This window comes from Mchenga conophoros, linkage group LG9, assembly GCF_057382185.1.
Source record: "Mchenga conophoros isolate Kocher_MC1m ecotype Shallow Benthic linkage group LG9, M_conophoros_male_GT1.1, whole genome shotgun sequence".
Taxonomy (NCBI): domain Eukaryota; kingdom Metazoa; phylum Chordata; class Actinopteri; order Cichliformes; family Cichlidae; genus Mchenga; species Mchenga conophoros.
The window spans coordinates 28,012,404-28,029,363 of record NC_140534.1 but is presented as its reverse complement, the minus strand read 5'-3'; the positions used below and the strand labels follow the sequence as shown (position 1 = coordinate 28,029,363).

General features: G+C 40.1%; 1 protein-coding gene across 3 annotated transcripts in view; it reads right to left on the bottom strand.

Annotated features, from left to right (window-relative positions):
- The window catches only part of myripb (myosin VIIA and Rab interacting protein b), a 129,040-nt gene that overhangs the window by 19,458 nt on the left and 92,622 nt on the right, over nucleotides 1-16,960 (bottom strand). For all 3 annotated transcript variants that reach the window (XM_085287342.1, XM_085287344.1, XM_085287343.1), the window contains exon 4: nucleotides 7,959-8,095. In XM_085287342.1, coding sequence (XP_085143468.1) covers nucleotides 7,959-8,095 — 137 coding nt within the window. The remainder of the gene's footprint in view (nucleotides 1-7,958; nucleotides 8,096-16,960) is intronic.

Here is a 16,960-nt window from a genome sequence, read left to right as displayed (position 1 = left end):
AAAAGGGATGCAGATTAGGAGTCAGATGCACTATTATCATCATCATCATCATCATCATCATACTATAATGATCATACAGTATGTCTGTATATTTGTTTTGTATCTTATATCTGTCTTTATGCTTCTGTATTGGTTATTATGTTATCTGACTTTTAGACCGGAAGGTTTTTTCTTTGAATTTGGTTCCTTACTGTCGTAGTAGAATTCCTTGGTCATGTATTACATCCTCTGTTTGTAGCCTGTCTACATTCTAGTTCATTTTCCTTTTGTGAACCTTTCCTGTCTCCCCATTCGTGTTCCCATGTCTCTCTGGCTGTCAATATCCCTGTTTTGCCAAGTGCGCGTGTCATAGTCTGGTTCTCAGTATGTGTGTTACTTCCTGTTTTATTTTGATAGTCCCTTGTCTTGTGTTTGTGATGTTCAGTCTGTCAGTCAGTTCAGCTTGTTGTCAGTCTGTCAATAAGTTCCTACATCGCCCTATTATAGTTATAAATGAAAATGATAGTTTCTTGTTTTCATGGTCTTTTGCCAGCAACAAAGTTAAGTTCACCTCTTTCTGCTGAGTCCTGCATCCAGGCTGCTACTTTCTGCTAATTCTTTTATACATGTTTGTGAAGGCACACTAAACAGCTAGGGACTGAAATGCAAAGATTAAGAGGTGTGTTCCAATGCTTTTGTCCATATAGTGTATAATGGATAAATACAATACACTACATAGGCTAGTATGTAGTAGTATAACTCCACAGTATGTGTAACCAGTTAACTACACAGGCGCTTCAAATTACAGCTGCACAGACAGAACTAGCAACGTTATTGACTTTTCTAACTGACCAGTTGAGAGCAGTTTACTGTATAATTAATAGCTTTGGTGTGTTTGTGGAAACAGATGTTGACACATGAAGGAGGATACAGAGTCCACACAGAAACACTGTCTGAGAGGCTGCAGTGTGCATCATACATCTTCAGCTCCAAAGGCTGAATTAATACAACCAAATGAGGCAACATTTGCTGAGTGTTGTCAATGGCAGTGTGAGAATAAGCCAGAGGCTCAGAGCAAGAGTCCCATGTGAACAGTGTGAGTTGGCAACCATGCTGATGACGTTTAAATATGCAAAGTATGTTGCCCCCGGAGACTGCTGACTGAAAATGTTACCGTGCTACAACGCTGATAGCGATTTATGACTGATTTATGAGCAAACGCACTAAAGTAAGATTGCAAAAATAGTAAATAATATATTTGCTAAGGCATACACCACTGTGAACACACTGATTTCTGGATTTCGCCCAAAGAACGTCTATGCCTACAACCTTAACAAGCTGATGGATGTAGCTAGCATATTGCTCAAGAACCTCCTTGTCCTTCTAGAGTGCTTCAATCTTCAACCTCTTTAATGCTCCATATATACGACAGAAGCAGTGTAGAGTCAGATTTTATTAAATTTTAAGGCATTACAATTAGATGAAGAACTTAATCTAGTTCATGCATTGTCTTACAAGAATAAAACCGTGTATGGATATTGAATAATATGGTTTAATAGGCCACTGCGTGCAGCAGAAATCCAAATTCTTTGCTGTGTTGGAATAAAAATATTGAATACAAAAGCAAGAAGAACTGCATGCTCTCATAAACAATTTGGGTTATGTTGATTGAAATAAATAGAGTGTCATAAAACAGACTATGTGGAAAGACAGAGGAAACAAAAGAGAGTCAGGGTGCATGAATAAATGAGCCAATAAAGCTCCACTTAGAGCATTCCTGAAGTGCCAGCAGCAGCGGCAGCAGGAGGAGGAGAGTCTGGGCCGTTTCCTTTCAATTACTATGCAGCATCTGGCAGCACATACAGTCTCATAAACAAAGTCCTCAGAACAATGGCTTAACTGACAGAGTGTCTGTTCACATCATGAAAGCCTAGGTAGTGAAGAAAAGTAATGTTTATTTATCTGTGAGAATTTGGCATTTTACTTATTTCCTTATTTGAGATTATGTCAAAGTCATTTAGATCTATCATGAAATGTAAGACACACGATGTAGGGTGTTTGATGAAATAACTTCATCCAGGTGGGGCTTCTAGCACCGGGAAGCGTGTGGGTTCATGCGTGATGAGAAATTAATTAGTATTGGGGCAAACACAGCCTTTAAAGTTCAAATGATGGCGGCGAGCAGTAAAATGAAGGAGAAAAATGTTTCCACTAATTAACTGCAGCTTTCAATTTTTTTTCCCCACTTCTGAAAAGCAACCAAAGCCACCTGCAGACCGCAATTACTTAAAAGGACTGACTTGATGACTTGAAGCAAGCAGCCGATTGGACTAATCTTTCTAATGCAGGAAACAGGTCACGAACAATGCTGTTTAATGACTCAAGAATGCAGCCCCGAGTCAGCGAAAATGCTCATTTGGGAGAAGAAGAAAACATTAATCCCACACAAAGCAGTGCATGAAAGAAAAAGATAAAAACAGACATTATGGCAGAAAATCTTAAGAGGTTAGACATTAGTGTAGGAGTAGTTGAAAAGAGGAGTGGGATGTAGAAAAACTACTAGAAATAATACAAGGTGGTATTAAATCCAGGGGCTAAAGATCAGACCTTTCAGTGCATCAACACACACACATACTGTATCTAAATGAATGCCAGCAGATACAGTTGACTTGTTGACACCACTAAAAGTCCAAGCCTTGTAGTTGTTTGCTTTAAACGTCAGTAGCTCTAGGCTCCCGGTTAACATTTTGCCCTCATCTTAGCACACATACAGAGCACTGTACTAAGAGTCACCAAGCTTTCAGCTCAAAGAGCCCAGCCAATCAAAAGAAAAGATCCCACAAATGCCAATAAATGATTTCCATGACTGTCTGGTGGAATAGCTTTATCGTAAAAGGTGCAAAAGAAGGTCTCAAATGAGGACAAATCTCCTAAAAATAAAAAAATATACATAAAAATGATCCAGGAGACCCTTGGGTTTTGTTACTACATTTCTCTTCTTCTGCACTATTTTAGCAGAACAGCACGAAGACAGACTCAAGGTCACTGTTCACATTGTCCTGTCAGTGACTCACTAGATAAGCTACATGTAACCTACTGCATAGCAGTTCAGTGCTGAAGGTTGAGACTTTAAATCAGTCAGTGGACAGAAAAGGATCAGACCAGACCTCGTTCAGCAGCATTTAAAAGAAGTTGCCTCATGAGCACATAAAATAAAAGCTGAGCCAATGTAAAGCATTGTATTTGAAAGCAATCTGCTGTTTGCATGGAAACACATTCTGTATTATTGTAGCTGTGCTGAAGCTTTTTATCACCACATGTGAATTGTGTGAATCCAGTTTTGCAATATGCATCACATTCAAAAGAATGAGAAAAAGAAAAGAGACTCAGAAGAGAAAGATTTGCACAAATGTTTGCAGCTACACATCAAACATTTGGAGTTACATCAGGTTTACTCACACGCCTGCTCCTCTCTCCCTCAACTTTCTCACTACTGAGAACTGAAGGTGATATGATGCCGGAGGATTTCTCAAGTCACTGTCACCTTCCTCGATAGGTAAGCCTCCCGAGCAATTGAAGGGATGTGACAGCAAACACAAAAGGCAGGAGAAAAGTAGGACATCAGTAATCCTCCATTTGAAATGAATGAGATTTAAGTGTCAGAAAAAAAATTCACCATTCCTGCTCTTGATCTTTTATAACCAACTCACCGTGCTGCGTTTCATGGCGAATTTTATGATGTTATACCATAAAATGAGACTGGAGAGGCAGGGAGATATCTATAAACATTACATTGTGATGGAGATATTTAATCCAAAGCTAATCTGTCATAAAAAAAATTGCCAATGGCCAATATCCAACATTGGCTACTGCACTTAAACCAGTTTACCACAGTGGAACAGAAATAGATTTTAGAAAGAAGCACAGCTTTTGCAAAAGACATGAACATGGAACAATATTTATTTAAAGTAGGCAGCCACTTTTTTAAGCACACCTGTTCGACTGCTCAACAGCAACTCGACAGGAAGAACCTACTGACACCATCAGATACAAGCGTTTTAATTTCCTAAGCTGCAAAGCAGACAAGTGGCTTACACTAAACTAATTTCGAAGTTTGAATAACTATGTTTGACAAGGTACTAGCAAGATGCCACAATTTAGATGACAGACACCTTTATTATGTATAACCAAACACCTAGCCGTGCTCCAGCTACAAAAAAGTTGATTACCAGCACGTAAAGCTCAATAACATCACATCAGGGTTGTGCCGCTGGACAATGATGTCAGGGACTGATGATGGTCATTTGCTCTTCACACACTACTCTCCATTTAATCTTTACTTATTATTCATCTTTGACTGTCTTCTGCAGTGTGTCTTTTGTCCTGACGTCCTCACATCACCACCAGCCAGTTACAGCAGACCCTGATAGGCCCCTCCCTGAGCCTATCGGAGATTTCCTTCCTTCCTTTTCCTTCCCACTGTCACCAAGTGATTGCTCAAAGGGCATTGTTTAAATGTTGGCGTTTTCTCTGTATTACTGTAGGGTCTTTACCTTACAATATCAAGCACCTTGAAGTGGCTATTCCTGCTGGTACTACATAAATAAAACCGAATTGAACTTAACTGAATTGATGAAGGTGCCTGTGCAGACAGAAAGGCCCCAGCCAGATAGATCCAGAACACAGGAATCCTCTTATCCCATCATGGAAGTGGCCAGTGTTGTTTCGACAGGTTTGAGAATCAATGATTACGTAGCACTGCAGTTCAGGTCATTTCAGTGGGAAGAAAATGACCGAAGACAGAATCTGTGGGCCCCCTCCCACACTGTTGTTAGTGTTTCCAACCTTGGCGTCAGCAGTTTTGTACTCCTGCGTTGATGCCAGCTTGGAACTGATTCTTGATATTTCATATCAGTATTAAAATTTAAATGGATTCATACTCTGTCATGTGCTCTGTGTGCATAAGAGAAAGAAGTGCTTTCCCCTCTAGCCTCTTGCCATGACACTATACCATATCTCTGCTGTTTTCTGTCACATCTAATAGCCTCAGTTTGTTGACATGTAGGCTCTTATTCGCTGCAAGAGTTTAATACTAAAATGTTTAAGAGAGACTAATGCACAATTAAAAACAACCGCTGCACACATTTCTTTTAATTTGATGCTATATTCCCCATCAAAGGCATTAATTACTAATTTAACACACATCCAGATTAGTGCTTTGCATCTGCCGATCCACTTAATCAGACACTTGGATCAGTTCTGAGAAAAGCAAAGAGAATAGATGGATGGATGATTCCCTTTAAGTCTTCTATCTGTTGTCACTGATATGCGATTTGCTCGTCTTCAGAGAACGTGGTCACCAACACTTCATCCATTCTTAATGCGAAAAAGTCCCCAGGCGCCAGATTGATCACGCAGAGCAGCACTCGTATCCTTCCGTGCACACACAGACTATTGCCACAAAGGAGCATCGCTGCCTTCAACAGGAAAACATGGACGTGAAAGCACAAAGAGCATGTTCTGTTCCTTGCGTGACCTTCTCTTTGTCCTCAAAGAGAAGGTCGCACTCTCTCTTTGGAAACACGATAGATGTAGAACAGTCACATCACTCCCACCGGCCGTCATGGCAGCTGACATTTCACACTCGTGTGGAACTGATTTCACCTTCAGTGGCCCCTCGGTGATGAAATATTTAACATTCTTTTCTATGAAAGCAGACTATATTTCACATATAGCCGGGGATGGTTTATGAAGCCGCTTTTCTGTATGCATGAAGAAAAGAGATTATTAACATTCTGGTGGAGTTTCTGGGCTACATAACAAAAACTTATTTTTCTCGAAGCAAAACAGACCAAATGAGATGGTGCAACATCGGCTTGTTAATGAGCAACATCTTTATAATTGATCCCCCCACCACCACCCACCGCAATCTATTGCTGATTTACTTGCTGATCTTATTATTCTGTTGAAGCTCAGCAGTTCTGATGTAAATCGTGTTAATCTGTTTCCCTTATAAACTTGTCAAAACACTTGACATTAGCAGCCAAAAAGGAGGTTTTAGGAGCAATTTTCTTAAAGTCAAAGCCCTTACTTTTCTCAGCTTTAGCTCTGTCTTTTGATCATTTTTTAAAATATCTTTTGAGTTAGTTTGACAGAACACAAGATAATGTATTTAATACAAACACAAAAATGAAATATAACCTCTGACAGTGAGGACATCCACAGCTCTCCTGTACAAGCCACTAATATCCAGACACACACACAGAACCTGAATGGCCTGCACACGTCACAGCATATCCATATCATATGGGCAGTCCGTTAGCCAGTTACTGGGAGTGGGTGTGAGTGGGTATTTGAGAATTGGAAGCGGTGTAATCTACTGGTTGGTTCAGGCAAGCTGGAAGACCATGAGCAGAGTCACATAATCCCTCCTCCTCCTCCCCAGATGGAGGAGAGGAGAGGACCCAGTGCAAGCAGAATGGGGAGGAGGATCGATGATTACAAGGGAGAGAAGTGGAGAGGAAATCAAACAACTAGAGCTTTACAAGGATGATCATTTTGTCCACTCACATACCAAAATAAAAGCTACAGTCACAACAACCAAAAAAATAAAAACCATGAAAGCTTTGTACTTCTCCCAGAAGGACACCCTACTGTGAAAATGATAGAAATGAACTGCAAAATGTCAAACATGCGTGGAAGCCACTGAGTAACTGCATACTTAGTTTTGTTTTTTTTAAGAATAAGATTGATGCACAGAGTGCGGATGTAAAAACAAAACAGTCCCATCAAAGCTGTGCGATCAAGCTTTAAAAACCAGCATTTTATTGCTTTTAATAACACCATATAGTTGCTAAACTGAATTGTCACCATGTTATTAGACATATAGACATTAGACATGCAATCGTTGCTCTGGACTTCATACTTTTAGATCTTTGTCATGCAGAATTTGGCCAATCCCATTAAAAGGAAACAACAATAACGCCACAGTAATAATTAATGTAAGTTGCATTGCAGGCTGTAGTACCATAGCTAAAGTCCTCTACTCTGTGCGTTACATAGTTGCAGTTATAATTCCTTCTGGCTGTGATATTCATTGTGCCTCGCAAATCACTTTAGAAATTCCAGACAAAATAAACTTGATGTATTCCCTAAACATCTCAGCTCATCTAATCGTGCCTCAACTCTGACCTGATTTATCCCCTCTGTGTTCTTTTCCTCCATTTAATCCCATGTACCAGGATATGAAATAATGCCTTGTTGTCAGTCACAGGGTGCAGCCCGATCATGGTGCAGCCTGGTCAAAACAATGTTACGTGAAGCAGAGGAAGGCTGGGAGAAAAAAAATAAAAATGTTTTGGTATATACAAGAAGCAAAGTGGCCTGAGCCTGAGATTAAGTGGCAGGACTTTTCCGGAGGGTATCTTAACCATGACCATTACCAACTCCAACACTCGTGAGCACCAGCAGCAGCAGCAGCAGTGACTCACCCACTTGCACGAAAGGCCAGTTCATAGGTGCAGAAGTATTTTCAACAAAACCAAGAGAGTCATTTGAGAGACTAGATTTCTCAAAACAACAAAAGAAGAGTCAAAGGATGCGCAGCGGCGAGTTTCGCTTGAGCTGAAGACGTGCATGTGTGTGACAAAACCTTTGTTACCGATGACAAAACAATTAGGCAACTCATTACACGAGACGGCAAAAACGCGTGAAACAAAGCGAGTGACCATTTAACAACGCGGACTAATGAGCAATCAAGTGAGCTTGGCTGCGTTTACTCTTAATGTCTGGCCAAAACCAAGAATCTCAATTTTTTTGATCATCTTTCCAGCAAACTGCTTTAATCACAGCGAGATGCAGACGCTGCCAAAGAAAGATTGTATCTGAAATCAAAATGATGCCAAAGGGAATAATCACAGGGTTAAAAAAGATATATGGCAATAAAAAAAAATCATCATAATATGCAGGAATGTACTTACCTGGGAGATCAGAGAACGTTCCTCTCTCGATGATGTGCTTTCTGTACAGAGTCTTCAAAACCTTGGCGCTGCCGAACCTCTTGAAGCGACTCTTCACATTATTGTAATACCATTCGAGCGACTGCGTCTTCAAAATCCTGTAGGAGCGAAAGGAAACACGACATTGAGTCAAAATGAACAGATGGCAATAAAAGTGGTAGGGTTAAATTTCACTATAATCACAGCAGGATTATAACTTTGAGCTTAAGCCAAAACGATTAAATCTGCATAAGATGAGTATCTTCTAATAATTACAGAGATAGGCAGGCAACCAGACCTTATAGATCAATTAAGAAATGAATGGATGTATTACCCACTAAAGAGTGACGCACACAGGACTGTGGATCTCTGTTTTTGTGGACTTTTCATGTGTTTTAATTTAAAGCAAATTGGCTTTTCAAGGGCTTCTTCCTCTCGTTATGTGTGGGCTGTATAGAAGCTACAAAACCGTTTGAGCAGCACTGTCATGCAGCATCTTAGCAGCGTCTTGTGTGTTTGACAGCAGTGGATGCTTGCGGTTTTCAGATCTGTCGTCACATCATTTTTCAGCTCTTTTCTTATTTCTTGATGCACGGACCAGTGTGGATGCTTGAAGGGCAGCCAGGCAGACCTTAGCAGAGAGCAGATGATTACATAAGCAGTAATTCATAACGGCGAGGGTTATGAAAATCCCTCAGAAAACGCGCTCCCTTTGCGCCAGCGTTGCATTGGATTGCATGAAACTCTGCCAACTTTGTGGTTTATCTTGCAGTCCCTCCTGCTCTCCTCGTGCTTTTCCATGCCACTGTCACTCACATGGGAGGACAAACAAAGACATATTCACTGTTCAAGCAAAGAAAGCCACATAAACGCACTGTATACATCATAGTACACAGTTAGGGCTTGTATGTTTCTGCCTTTGGAACAGTCTTCACAAAACAAATCATAATAAATGACGAACATTTCCTTTGTAATTTGTCTCAACTCAATTTCATTTGTGTGTGTGTGTGTTACAACATTTTGTGCACAAAAAACAGATACATTAAAAGCCTGTGGTACATAATAATTGATTAATTATGCTTTGACAACACCAAATCAGCAGTGGAAAATATCCCCCAACAAAAGTTCAATAGTCTGCTTTTTTATCTTTAATATGAATGAACAGGCTTCAGGTCTGCGGGCACACAGTTCTCTGTGCAAATATGACACCATGCTGCACATATCGTTGGCTCTATTTCCCATATTATGAAAGAGCAAAGTGAGAGAGCTCAAACAGACATGACAGAGTTCTTTAATGCGCGCGCATGTTGGTGCTTCTGCTCAATGAGTGGACTGGTTGGGAAAAGGGAGGGCGAAAATAGCTATTCTAATAAAGGGATGTGGTGTGTCCCTGAGGCTACATGGTCTGCCACATCCATCCCCTCCTCCCTCCTTTTTAACCTCCCTCCGCTGGATTTATTATCCTCTGCCTCTATCAGCTGGGCTGCTCAATGGGCCTCAGCTCCTTAATTTCATGCCACGGGGTCAACCCAGTCAATTTAACGGTGGCTACCGAGCTCAAGTAAAAAGGCCTGGCTCTTTTTCATCTCCATATGGGCTCGGGGAAGGCGGTACAAACATGAATCTGCGAGTGCAACGCAGTTATGAGCTGGCGTCATATGAGGGAGCACTACAAATAGGGTCCATTTCTGAAATGAGCTGGTGCATCGGGGGCAATCTTTAAAGTGAAGGAAATACTGAAGGAAATGAAAGTGCTGCAAAGCAATGGTGAAATGAAGTTGTATGCCTGAGTAGCATCTATGTATAGAGCAAAATGAAAATAAGTATCACTGCCTGTCTGCTAAACCCCATGGCCATTTGGAATTTGTCACTACTGCTATGCCCTACTTTCTTAAAAGCCACAGTACTACCTGGAAATGTGGATTTTCTTTCTGAAATTATGACTGTTTAACACACTAATAGTTTCCACCATAGTCAGTTAAACTTGTGGTTAATTAGACTATGCTGCCTCTGGCTTTCTTTAAAAAAAATCTGTCCCCTTTCAAAACATCTTCAAAAAGGCATACCGAAAGTGCACCAAGGATATTGACACCAGACCAATAAGACTAACACTGATCATCTCAGAGTGAAATTATTCTCTGGGAGAACGTTGATGCTGTCAATTGTAGATATTACTTGGACACATAAAATCCACATAAACTTTGTTGCAGACCAACAACAATAGAACTCCTTGGCAACACTTTGTTGCATTGTTGATCCATTCAAAGAGTCCAAATCTTTGACCCAGACTTTAATCCAACCAAGCACTGCAATAAGTCTATGAAAATCCCATCCATGGACTGAGACCCAAAGGATCCAGTGCCGATGTCATATTAAATGTTTAAACTCATAAATGTTACTATTTCATTAAAAAATATATGCTAATTTAACATTTTATATGAGCAACACATCTCAAAAATGTTTGGAAGTAGGTTAAGTAAGTGGTACTAAAAAGAAAACAGCTGGAGGAACATTTTGCAACTAATTCAATTAATTCAGCAACAGGTCAGCAACATAACTGGAGGTCTTGATGCATTCTCAATCATCCAGGTAAGCAAATCTCCAAAGGTTGATTCTGTTCATCTGGACGTAGCGAGAAACGTTTCTCCCACTGAAAACGCTACGTCCAGATGAGCAGAATCAACCTTTTGAGAACATGATTGGATATAAAAAAGTGCATCTTAGAGAGGCAAAGACTGTCTGAAATAAAAATGGGTTCACTACTCTGGAAAAAACAGCATTTGTCTCACAATGTGAAATAGCAAAGAATATCTCATCATTTATAGCAAATCTCTGTGTGCAAGATTCTGAATGCTATGCAGTGCTAAACTTGCCCGGTTTGACGTGTAGCTGCCATCAAATTCAAAATTAGATTTTTCTTGAAATTTCAAATGTTCTCAATTTAAACATTTTATATGTTTTCTATGGTCTGTTGTGAGAGTTGGGGTTAAATGTGGCTTTATGAGATTTATAAGTTATTGGTTTACATTGTAGACGGCATCCTAACTTATTTAGAATTGGGGTTGTATGTTATATATACATATATATTGCCTCACAGTGGCCCAGAGCTTTCACTCCTTGGTTTGCCAGTCTCACTGGCACAAAAAACAGATGACCAGTAAATGCAATCCCCAGCTTAGACATCTGCTTCGTTCCATACCAGTGACACAAACTTTTTATAGTCAAGCGCTCCCTTTAAAAAAAGACAGATGGATTAAGGACAGAGGGAGAGGCGTCTTGATGAATGAAGCATGACATTGCTTCCCTGGAGTGATCTGATCTAAAAAGAAGATGAAGAAGGGAGCAGAGTAGAGTGGATAAGCAGAGGCTTTCAAGCAAGAGCTCCACTGTTGTGTGAGCTTCTGCAAATACTCATACGCACTTTAATAATGAGGCTAAGAGATTCCCTGAAGCTCAGCTGCTGCATGAATAAGAGGGATTCCTGTGGTCTCCTGACGCTAGGTTTACCCTTCCGTCATCATCACTTTGCTCAACTCCCTGCCGAAGCTTTGGAACCAGCGCTTCATTTCTTAAAAGGGCTTCTTCTCTACCCCGTTTGCCCTCTGTACTTCAGAAACCAATTTGCACATCTAAGTGAATCCTAAATAAAATATATATAACAGTACGTCAAAGAAGTGCAATAAGAGTAGCTGGATTTGCTGACTTCCCACCTCCCCCAGAAAAGGGAAACTATTATCATAATTGACTTTCTGTGCCTTCTAATTAGTTGGTTCAGCTTCTGTTGAAGTCACTGTAGAGGCAACGGAAGGAGAAGGGAAGGTGGGGGTTGACTATTGCAGCACATCAAACAAACCACATTCCCTTCTGAAGGCACGTGGCGTGATTGATCTTGTTAATGTAAGACGAAAAGATGAAAAATGAGATTGTATTCAGCTCCAGGTTTAGATCAAAGTGTCTGATGCAGGGGAGGTTAAAGCTCCCAGGTTGTGAGGTCTGAGACAAAAGCTCAATGACTTATTCCATACAGTACAATCCTGTTTTCGTTCCACAAACTCAATAACTCATTTTTTTGCCTCATAAAATTTTGAAGTAGTCTACACTAAGTTTTCCATTCTCTAGTTGCATAGGCAGCAGCCTAAGCATAGAAGCCCAGACCTCGATTGACATTTGTCAGTGTATTACTTGTGCCCTCTCCAAAGGAATGTTAGGTCACCCAAGGGCCCCAACAGCAACCCTAGAGGCTGTCAAGATACAACATTTAGCTCAGTGACATTTTTGGATATTGCAAGCTATGGTGAAGAATCAAAGCTTGATTAGGGAGAGAATTTAACTGTAATTTATGATATGAGCACCAGGAGAAAACGGTCCCAACAAGAATGAATGTGTTTCATCTGCATCTTTTGCTGCTTCTACAGTGGTGTGCTTGTGCAGATTAGATTTGTCCAGGAGGAAGAAGTGGGAATGAGAGATTGATTTAACATGCACACTGTGGAAATAAAACCAGGACAAGAGGGAAATATATACCATATGATTTAATATATGATTTAATTTCTTTGTGTGTTTATTAATAATAAACACACAAAATATACTGGCAAGAATAGTCATTCATTTAGCAGTTTACTTCATGCTCTTTACATAATGTCAGTAATATGGGATGTCTTGAATATCATCTCAGACACTCAGGCCCACCTCCTTTTCAAAACCTTCTCTTTGTTAGGGGCAGCCAATTAGAAGAAAGGTGGCTTAGAGGGAGGGTGGCTTTAAAGTAAATGAAATGAGGGGCAGCAGTGCCAGTATTTATTACCGCTCACTAAAGTGAAAGATTAAGAACATTAATAATTAATAATATATGGAACTGGAAAGAATCATAATAGTTGAAACCTAAATCTATTTTAGTATTCAGGTCCCTGTACTTTTTATCTGTGTTTTAAGGAATATAGCCGGTCATGCGCACAGGTTTTATGACACAAAGCTGAGAAAAATGCTGATTATTTTACATTATACTTTGTATATATGCAATGCATTGTAAAATAATTGGCACCGTTTTCAGCTTGGTGTTAATAGCAATGCTGTCTGTTTCACTATATCACAGCACTAAAGACATGCTACTAAAATATAGGCATTGGCAGAATAGGACAAGGTCGTGGGTCAACTGCAATGCCCATGAGATTTTCTGCAAACCTGGGCAGAACCGTACTAACCTGTCGGTATGATTTAAAACAGCATGTGGCTTGCAGGAGGCAGGAAAACAGCGCTCACACAGCAGTAGTCCTGTACATAACCTTTCCAGGAAGCAGCATGAATATTGATCAACTGCCTGTTCCTCTGTGATTGACATTTAGATAGGCAGGAAGAGGAAAATAAAAAGAATACATTATTTAATAAGGCGGTAAGAGGCGTATTTGTATTTCATGCACCATTTCTCCTTTTCTAATTTAGTGAGTGCGTGTGTGCTTTTTATTATTATTTCTGCATCCTTTCTCTTGCATGCTTTCTGTTCCTGCTGGAATAAATAATGTGCTCATTTAAAAGCACACCTCAGCTGGAAATATATTATATAAAATGCCAGATATGATGTTCAAATACGGGTAGAATAACAACCCAAACAACACATTGCATGCTACTCATTTAGAAGTCCGAGAGCGCTGACCATATGATCAGGGTCTGTAGAGAACACCGAGCATCTGTTTCTAGGATACAGTCTATATATCACAGGAAGAGCAGGAGGTCACTTAATGAACAGGGCACTATGACCGGAGCATTTTCATGCTGCATGTATTTAAATATACACAGGATTTAACTTGGATAGTTGCTTCAGGTTCAAAGTAAGGTGCTTTGGCACATTCATTTCACTTATCTGTATCTTTAAAAAGTATACAAACGTAAGCACAGACAGCTTTAAGCAATGGGCAGAAAATTTACTCTTCCATTGCTTCTTTCTGCTAGCTTTCTTTCATGGCCTAAAGCTATCATCCTTCTCTCTCCCTATCTCTCTGCCTCATGTGTGTCCATCCTACTTTTTATCATTCAGCTCTCTCTTTAGACCTTCACCTTTCAGTGCTGGCAGCTGAAAGAGACCAGGGCACAGTATGGAAATTACTATGCTACTTATGCACTGCCAAAATGGCTTTCTTAAAAATCAGTTAATCGATGGAGGATTAGACACTGAGCTTAATTAATTTCTTTCTGAATGAAGTGACGCCTAGATCAATCAGTGTTTACTCATGAGAGACATTTAATATTCTCCTTGAGGTTGATGCAGAATGTTTACAAGTTTAGTTTGTGAAATGTTAAAACTGTAAGATATCTTATTTAGAACCATATATTATCTAATAACTAGCAGAATACAGGGTATTGCAAACAGCATTTGCTCTACTGTACAGATAAATGTAATACAGCATTTGAAGTCTTTGGACAGACTGAAAGTTTATCAGTCATGAGGGTTTGAGTTTCAATTGGAGCTCGAAATTCACCCCTCATGGTGCAATTTTGGCATGGATTACCTACCTTGTCATTCACACATTGTCACAGCACAGGCACGTCTTGAAGAATACTTTATTTGAACAAAAAGAGGCTCAAATATGCTGCTCAAGAACATACGAAACTCAGGCGAAGTTGAGCCCCCAAATATCTACACAGTGTAGATATTTGTGTTTTTTAATTGCAAAAGTTTAGGAATAAATTAAGAAAGAGTTTGTGTTGATTGTAGATGTGTGGTTGTTTTCTTGACCTGTAAGATATTTTACATTGTTTGACCCTGTGGGTCACCCCCTTTGGTTTAAAGTGACAAGTCTTGACCAGAAGCATTTGTTTTTCCATTGAGGTTTTTTCTACAGTGCAATTTTCTACTGGATGGACGGTAGTTTTGGCATGTCTGTACGTCACAATTCTTTTTTTGAAGTTACAGCTTGATCCAAATACACAAAAATGGCATGTGGATAAAATTTAGGAAAACCAGAAACTATCCCATGCTTCATGACCTGGAGTAAACTTACCTGGAGCTATAAGCTCAAGCAATTTGGGCTCTTCATTAATCTCTCTCTTCCTGTGTTTACAGTTTGAAATAATGGGGAAAAAACAGCCTGTAATTGTTAGGATGCCTGGGTCGTTGACCCAGAGTTTTGAGTTTATTATATTATTTATCATTTCTAGTCTTTGGTTTCTTTGTTAGAGTTCTGTCTTATGGTTTATGTCTCTGTGTAATCCTTGCAGTCGCCCCTGTCTGCTATATCCCCGTGTCCAGTCAGTGTCTGTGTCTGCCCTGGTCCCACGTCTCTGTTCCCTCTGTTGTAGTGCCTGCCTGCGAGTCTGTGTCTGTGTTATGTTTCCTGTTTTATTTTGAAAGTCCGTGCCTCATGTCTGGTTTTGCTTCCTTTGTCTCGTTAGGCCTGATTTGCCCCAGCTGTGTTTCCCTCCTGTTGCCCATTCCCTGATTGCTCCCTCTGTGTATTTAAGCCCTGTGTTTCAGTTTGTCGGTGTCATGATCTACCTACATCTTGCTGTGTGTTCTGTCTGCGGAAGCCTATTTTGTATTCCTAGTTTTGTTACCCTTTTGAGTTCAGCATTAAAGCTGGTGGACCCAAAGGTCTGCATTTTGGGTCCACCATTCCTGCCTGCACACAGCCTTCACATGACAGTAATGCTTTTACTGCTTGTCATACAGTATGAAATAGAATATGATTAACATTTGGAGAAATTAGCAAAAGTGAACCAAAATTAAGGCGCGTACACAGTGGAGTAATTGAGCATTTGAGAATTAAGTAAGGGCACTGACCACAATTTGGCTCCTGTAACAGCTGGCCAGATGTGTCGTCGTGTGTTGCTGTTCAGTTGCACATGTAGGTCTGTTAAAAGTGATGTCAGACATATTTACTTTAAGCCACTCCATACACAAGCTACATGGCCATCTGGAGAAATGAGAAAGCTACAAAGAAGGTTTTTTTTAACACCAGCTGTGGTGCATTTACATACTATTTGATGTGACTGTATAGAGCATATAGGAAAAGGAGATAATCTGCTCTCAGAGTCCTCCTCCTGCACAGCTAGAGCACCACATGGGATTTTAAGCGGAGCATGCGGAGAGGCAGAACGCTGCAGCAGCCCAGCAATGTGGGGAATTTTGTCACAGAATAGACCGCAGTTACGCTTTCCACCACACAAGTCCTCCTCCATCTGGCTATTCTGTGTTGATAATGAAAACTGCAGCTCCCTGCAGCCTTTATCTGAGCAGCTATCTGAAGCCAAAAATCATGGACAGTCAATATGATTAGAGGCTGAATGAGGTGAAAGCATGTAAACAAAATGAATTAACTAAATGTCGTGTGAGAGAACTACAAAGCTTGTGGTTGTAATTAAACGTCAATAAGATGGCATCGCTGGTGTTTTGATTTTTTTTTTCCTAGGTCACTGTGGGAGCCCTGATTTTATCCTCTTAATGTCATCAAACACCTCAGCAAGGAAATGAAAATGCAGTCAAATAAAAAGGATTTTAGAGATTACACAATAACTGAATAGAAAAAAAAACAAAAAAAAACAGGAAATATGTTTTTTTTATATCCCCAATATTACAGCATCAAAGGTGGAAGAAATACTTTAATGTAGCGAAGTTATTATTGAGATTATCCTGTAATGAGAAGATCAGTCCTAATTGCAAACGTTTCCGTCAACAATTATCTTGCAGACATGCCCTTTCCCTATTGACCCCCGTATATGCTCAGTAATTGCAAACTTAGCTGAATAATAATGTCAGCTATGCACGTACGCTGTATAAAAGAAAAAAATCAGTCAGTGGGAAATGAGGGAAGGGTGAGCTGAATAGAGGTCATTAACCTGATTCAAACCTCAGACATTCTCTGCGAGTTACTTTGACACAAGGACAAACAGGAGAAAAAGTGGTAATCCTGAATGCTGAAGCTGCCAGAGCTCAATGTACCGAAGTGTCATTTTTAACAGCCTGTTAGAGAGCAGGAGGACCGAGCCTGACA